At 29.4% G+C, this 4,698-nt stretch overlaps 1 protein-coding gene across 1 annotated transcript; it reads right to left on the bottom strand.

Moving 5' to 3' along the window:
• Window positions 1–785: 785 nt before the first annotated feature.
• LOC130957634 (uncharacterized) lies at window positions 786–3,075 on the bottom strand. The gene is made up of 3 exons (XM_057884484.1): window positions 2,915–3,075; window positions 2,010–2,457; window positions 786–1,082 (listed from the first exon to the last, which is right to left on the bottom strand). The coding sequence occupies exons 1-3, from the start codon at window positions 3,073–3,075 to the stop codon at window positions 786–788; spliced, it is 906 nt and encodes a 301-aa protein (XP_057740467.1).
• Between the last annotated feature and the right edge of the window lie 1,623 nt (window positions 3,076–4,698).

Here is a 4,698-nt window from a genome sequence, read left to right as displayed (position 1 = left end):
GAACCCATGCTTGATAATTGTTGCCTTTGACTTGTAGTTTTGATTCAACAAATATGCACAGAAACAAAACCTTGGAACATCCAACTGCAAACACTTCTCTAATCTTTTATTTCCTTATTCAGCTGATGTGTGATTTTAGTCAGTGAAGATAAATTACTGTTAGTACTAAATCAAAATTTGTGGTGGATGTATGAATATTACAAAATTCGTTAAGAAAAAGTATACGAAATCAACTTTTATTTAATTAGTCAATATTAGTTAAGTTTATTTTATATTTAGGGTTAAGAATTATGATGATTTAGAGTTCGAAATTTAAGATAAATAAAATTATTTTTAGGTGAAAATTCAGGTACAGTCGACTTTACGTGAAGTTGATAATTGAGAGTTATTAGATAATTTGACTAAATTTTCATCTAACAGTTTTCACCTATCAACTTCACGTGAAGTCGATTGCACCTGAGTTTTCACTAACATACGCACGCAGAAGTAAAAAAATAATTTGAAAATTAGAATTATGGAGCACTAGCATTTAGGAGACAATAATATTGTTATTAGTAGAAGGTCAAATTCTTAATGTTTTGACTTTTTCTATTCTATTTGTATGCAAAGAATGAAAAATGTAAGTTTACAAACACTAAAAGAAATATTCAATAGTAATAAATAAGCAATTCATCGAGACTTAAAAAGAAAAAGAAATTCCAGTGAATAATAATTGTCGACATACATGTCATTATGTCAATAGAAAAAGGGAATTATTTATTTATTTATTATTAGAGAAAAATAGCCTAATTACCTTGGAATGTGGAAGGAACCACCACAACATGCATGGCATTTTTTATGGGAGGTAGATGCAAACGAAGGGGATAGAGTTTAGAATTCAATGGATTACGACAACACACAAGAATATCATCAAGCCCTGTTTGCTGCTTCATATGCTCCTTCAATTCCTCCACACTTTTTCCATAGAAGATGAAAGATTCCTCTTTACTTCCCTCCCTCACTTCACCCTTTTCATTGCCAATACCATAATATATAGTCCTTCCCTCTTTTGGAGATAGAACACTATCATAATTATTATTAAGCTACATATACAAAACAACAAGCTAGTTAATATAAGTTGTGTTTGTTATTCATGCATATAGAAAATAAAAGGCACTTTTTGAAATTTTGTTTGGTAAAATATACTTTTAATTCTTAATATTTGTAATTTTCTTCAAAAATAATTCTAATATTTAATTTCATTCAATTTTATTTTTAACGTTTTCGATTTGTTCAATTTTAACATTTTAGATGGACAATTTTAACATAAATAAAAAATATTAAGAATAAAATTGAATGGAATTAAACATTAGAGATATTTAAAAAAAATCACAAATATTAAAAAAAATATACTTTATGGCTTTTTTTTCAAAACTTGACTATCTTATTGTAAATGTTATATGCTTTTTAAGGTAGATTTATATAGCATTGATTGTGTGGCAAGCAATATCAACTAAATGTTGTGAATAGATATATAATTATTCATTTAGTTTTTTCTATTAATTTAAACTTTTAAGACAAATAATTTTATGTTGATAAAAAGCCTGCATTTTTAAATAAGATTTTGGATGTTCAATAGAAAAAATAGGTTGGAATTAGCTAGTAAAATGCAACTCGTCATATATTATTATGAAGCTTAATTTAAAAAGGAAAAAAGAAAGAAAGAAAGAAAGAATAAGCATACACAAAATGTACTCATCTATATTAAAGGATGAAAAATCTGTATGTTCAATACTATGTTGTAATTATTATTCAAATACTTTTATGGCGCACAGTTTTCCAATTCCCTCTATGCAATGATTGATGATTAATTTTAATTAATAACGAAACAACAAGAAACTAATAAACTATGGTGATGCATACTTTCTTGTTCTATTGCAAAATTGTAATGTTAGTTTATATACAAATCAATAACATTTCATTATGAATGCAACGGTTATTATTAATTAATCTTAATTCAAGGGACAAACCTCTACTTTTGGAGACCAAATCTCAATTTTGCTACTATGGTCACTCCCTGGAGAAGTAGTGGCGGAACTAATCTCCGTTGGCGTTAGGTTTGGAGAATAATTTGGAGTAGTCATAGGGGAAAGTCTACTAGGTTTAAATTTAGGGTTTTCATGGCCTTGCATTTGAAGCTCAACTATCTCCACATCCCATAGAACCCAATTCGCGGTTGCGGTTCTATGTGGAACATCATGAGTAATGGTGTTTCTCCACGGCGGCAACCCTCCGTTGCCCCGTAGAAACCGGCCGTAACGCGTCCGGAGCCTTACCTGAACCCCCTCTCTAATGGGTTCCCACTCTATAGAGGAATCCAACCTGTTTGGTAATGTTTGAAACACTTTCTTGGCAGTGCTCTTCAAAAGGAATGGCACGTTTGATGCTGTCAAGTATTTCCCATAACAACTCTTCAACCTAGAGGCATAAAATTTGCAATAATATTTAGAGAAATAATAGTCATATGTTATTCATTATAGAAGTTATATCAATAATAGGTTTATGTAGTGTTTCAAATTGTAGTATGCAATTAGCTTGATGTGAAGTTAAATATTTGATGATAAATTTTAGTCAAACATATCAAAATTTTTAACTTTCTATGAACATAATTACAGGTGAATTTTTACCAAGTTTCAATAACAACATAATAAGGATAAAACTCAAATTAGAGAGAAAGAAAATACGAATTTTCATTATATTTATTGGCGAATATAACGTATCGTTTTACCTTATTTTATTACAATTCAATAGTATTAGGAAAGTTGCAATAATTCCCACCATTGCAACTACCATAACAAGAATTTAAAACCTTAGGTTTATATTTATTATAAATTGTTCTTAAACATTTTCCAAATGAATAATCTAAAACACACACCTTATGGCGTCACCAGTTTCGGCAATCTCCACGGTCCATAAAGCATTCTTGTAGGTGCCATTGCGATCTTGGTAAACAGTTTCTTCATCATCATCTGCTAACATAAATTTGTCATGGTAGCTCTTTAGCCGAATAACATTGGCCTTTTTAAAGAACTCCATGCTTTCGTTATCTTGGAATAATGATGATGATCACCAAAAATTGATGTCTCTCTATATATAATGATGCAAAGAATTAGATGTAATAGAAGGGGGAAGGAAATGAGAGAACAAAATAGAACAAAGAAAAAAAGTGTTTGTATTTATGACATGTTAGCTAACTTCCAATCAGAACAATATTAATAAAAATAATAATAATATAATTATGAATGGGCTATTCTAAAATGGATCAAAAAGTTTGTTACAAGAAGAATGTCACCTGTAGCATAGCTAGAATTTGTTGTGTTTGTTATGTCATAGAAAATAGATAATCAAAATCATGTGGAATTGGACAAACGGTTTCAGTTATGGGTTTTGTGGTTGTTAAATATAGGTCGTCTTTTTGGCAAAGGGTTAACCCTTTTCTTGCATATTAAGGGCTATGCTATTATTGAAAAGTGGTTGTATACTTTTAGGTTCTGATGACTTATATATATTCATCCTTAACTTATAATATTATTGATAAAAGAAACTAAAATTCAATATATTCAATAAAGAAATTTTTTGGATCATTAAAATGGGTTAAATCAGTCGTTTATCTGACTTAAATAAATGAATTTATGTTTTTAAAATTAGGCTCGTAAAAATAACACGTTAAATGAGTTCAAATATAACTACATGACTAACTCGCAAATAAATTGAGTTGAATGGGCTAGTATGCAAATTAAATGAGTAGCTCATTTTGTGATTTTTTTAAAAAATAAAATTTTGAATTTTCAAAAATCTAGGTCATTTTTTTAAAATAAATCCTAGTTCTTTAATATATTTTGAACCTAAAAGGCTAACAGTTGTTATTTTTTATCCTAATACATTTTTTCCAAAATTATTTTTCTTGTCCAAGAGTGATTTTTTAAAAACTTAAAAGAAAATCAGTCATGCTACACATCTATGTATCCATGCATCTATGTTGACCCAAACCCAAATTTACTCATGCGCATTAATGAAGTGTAATTACGCGCGCCCGAAGTTCCTTGTTATTTTATTCGCGCTCACTATGAAAAAACGTTATTTCTTCCTCAACATAAAACTACTACACAAAATCGCTTCTTCTCTTCGAATCTCTCTCAAAATCACTCAAACTTCACTCAGGTTCTCTGTAGAAATCACTATTGGAGAAGAATCGCGAGAAGATTTCGCAAAGAACAAACAAAAACAAACGAAAATAAAAGCAGAGACCGACAAAGATATGAGAAAAACTACTGTTCATTTGAAATCTTACAATGTATTTTTATAGTATATCTAGGACTTTGAATGAAATTTGTTCTTATTTTTATTCAGTTCATAAGATAGTGTAACTAGGGCTTTGAACTTGGTTGTTACTCTGCTCAGTTCTTCTTTTGCATGGTGAAATACTATTCTTGATGATTGAAAGTTCATAATGATTTATTCACCACATGAATATTGTTCGGTTCGATGGCTTTTGTGATTTTCATTCACTTGATATTTAGTGTGTTAAGGGTTTAGGATTATTCTGATTGTATTTTTACAATATATCTAGGGATTTGAATGAAATTTGTTCTTATTTTCATTCAGATCAGTGAATAGTGTAACTAGGGCTTTGAACTTGGTTGTTACTCTGTTCAGTTC

This window comes from Arachis stenosperma, chromosome 10, assembly GCF_014773155.1.
Source record: "Arachis stenosperma cultivar V10309 chromosome 10, arast.V10309.gnm1.PFL2, whole genome shotgun sequence".
In the NCBI taxonomy this organism is placed as follows: domain Eukaryota; kingdom Viridiplantae; phylum Streptophyta; class Magnoliopsida; order Fabales; family Fabaceae; genus Arachis; species Arachis stenosperma.
Note: the sequence above shows the minus strand (reverse complement) of the source record. Positions and strands in the feature narration are given on the sequence as shown.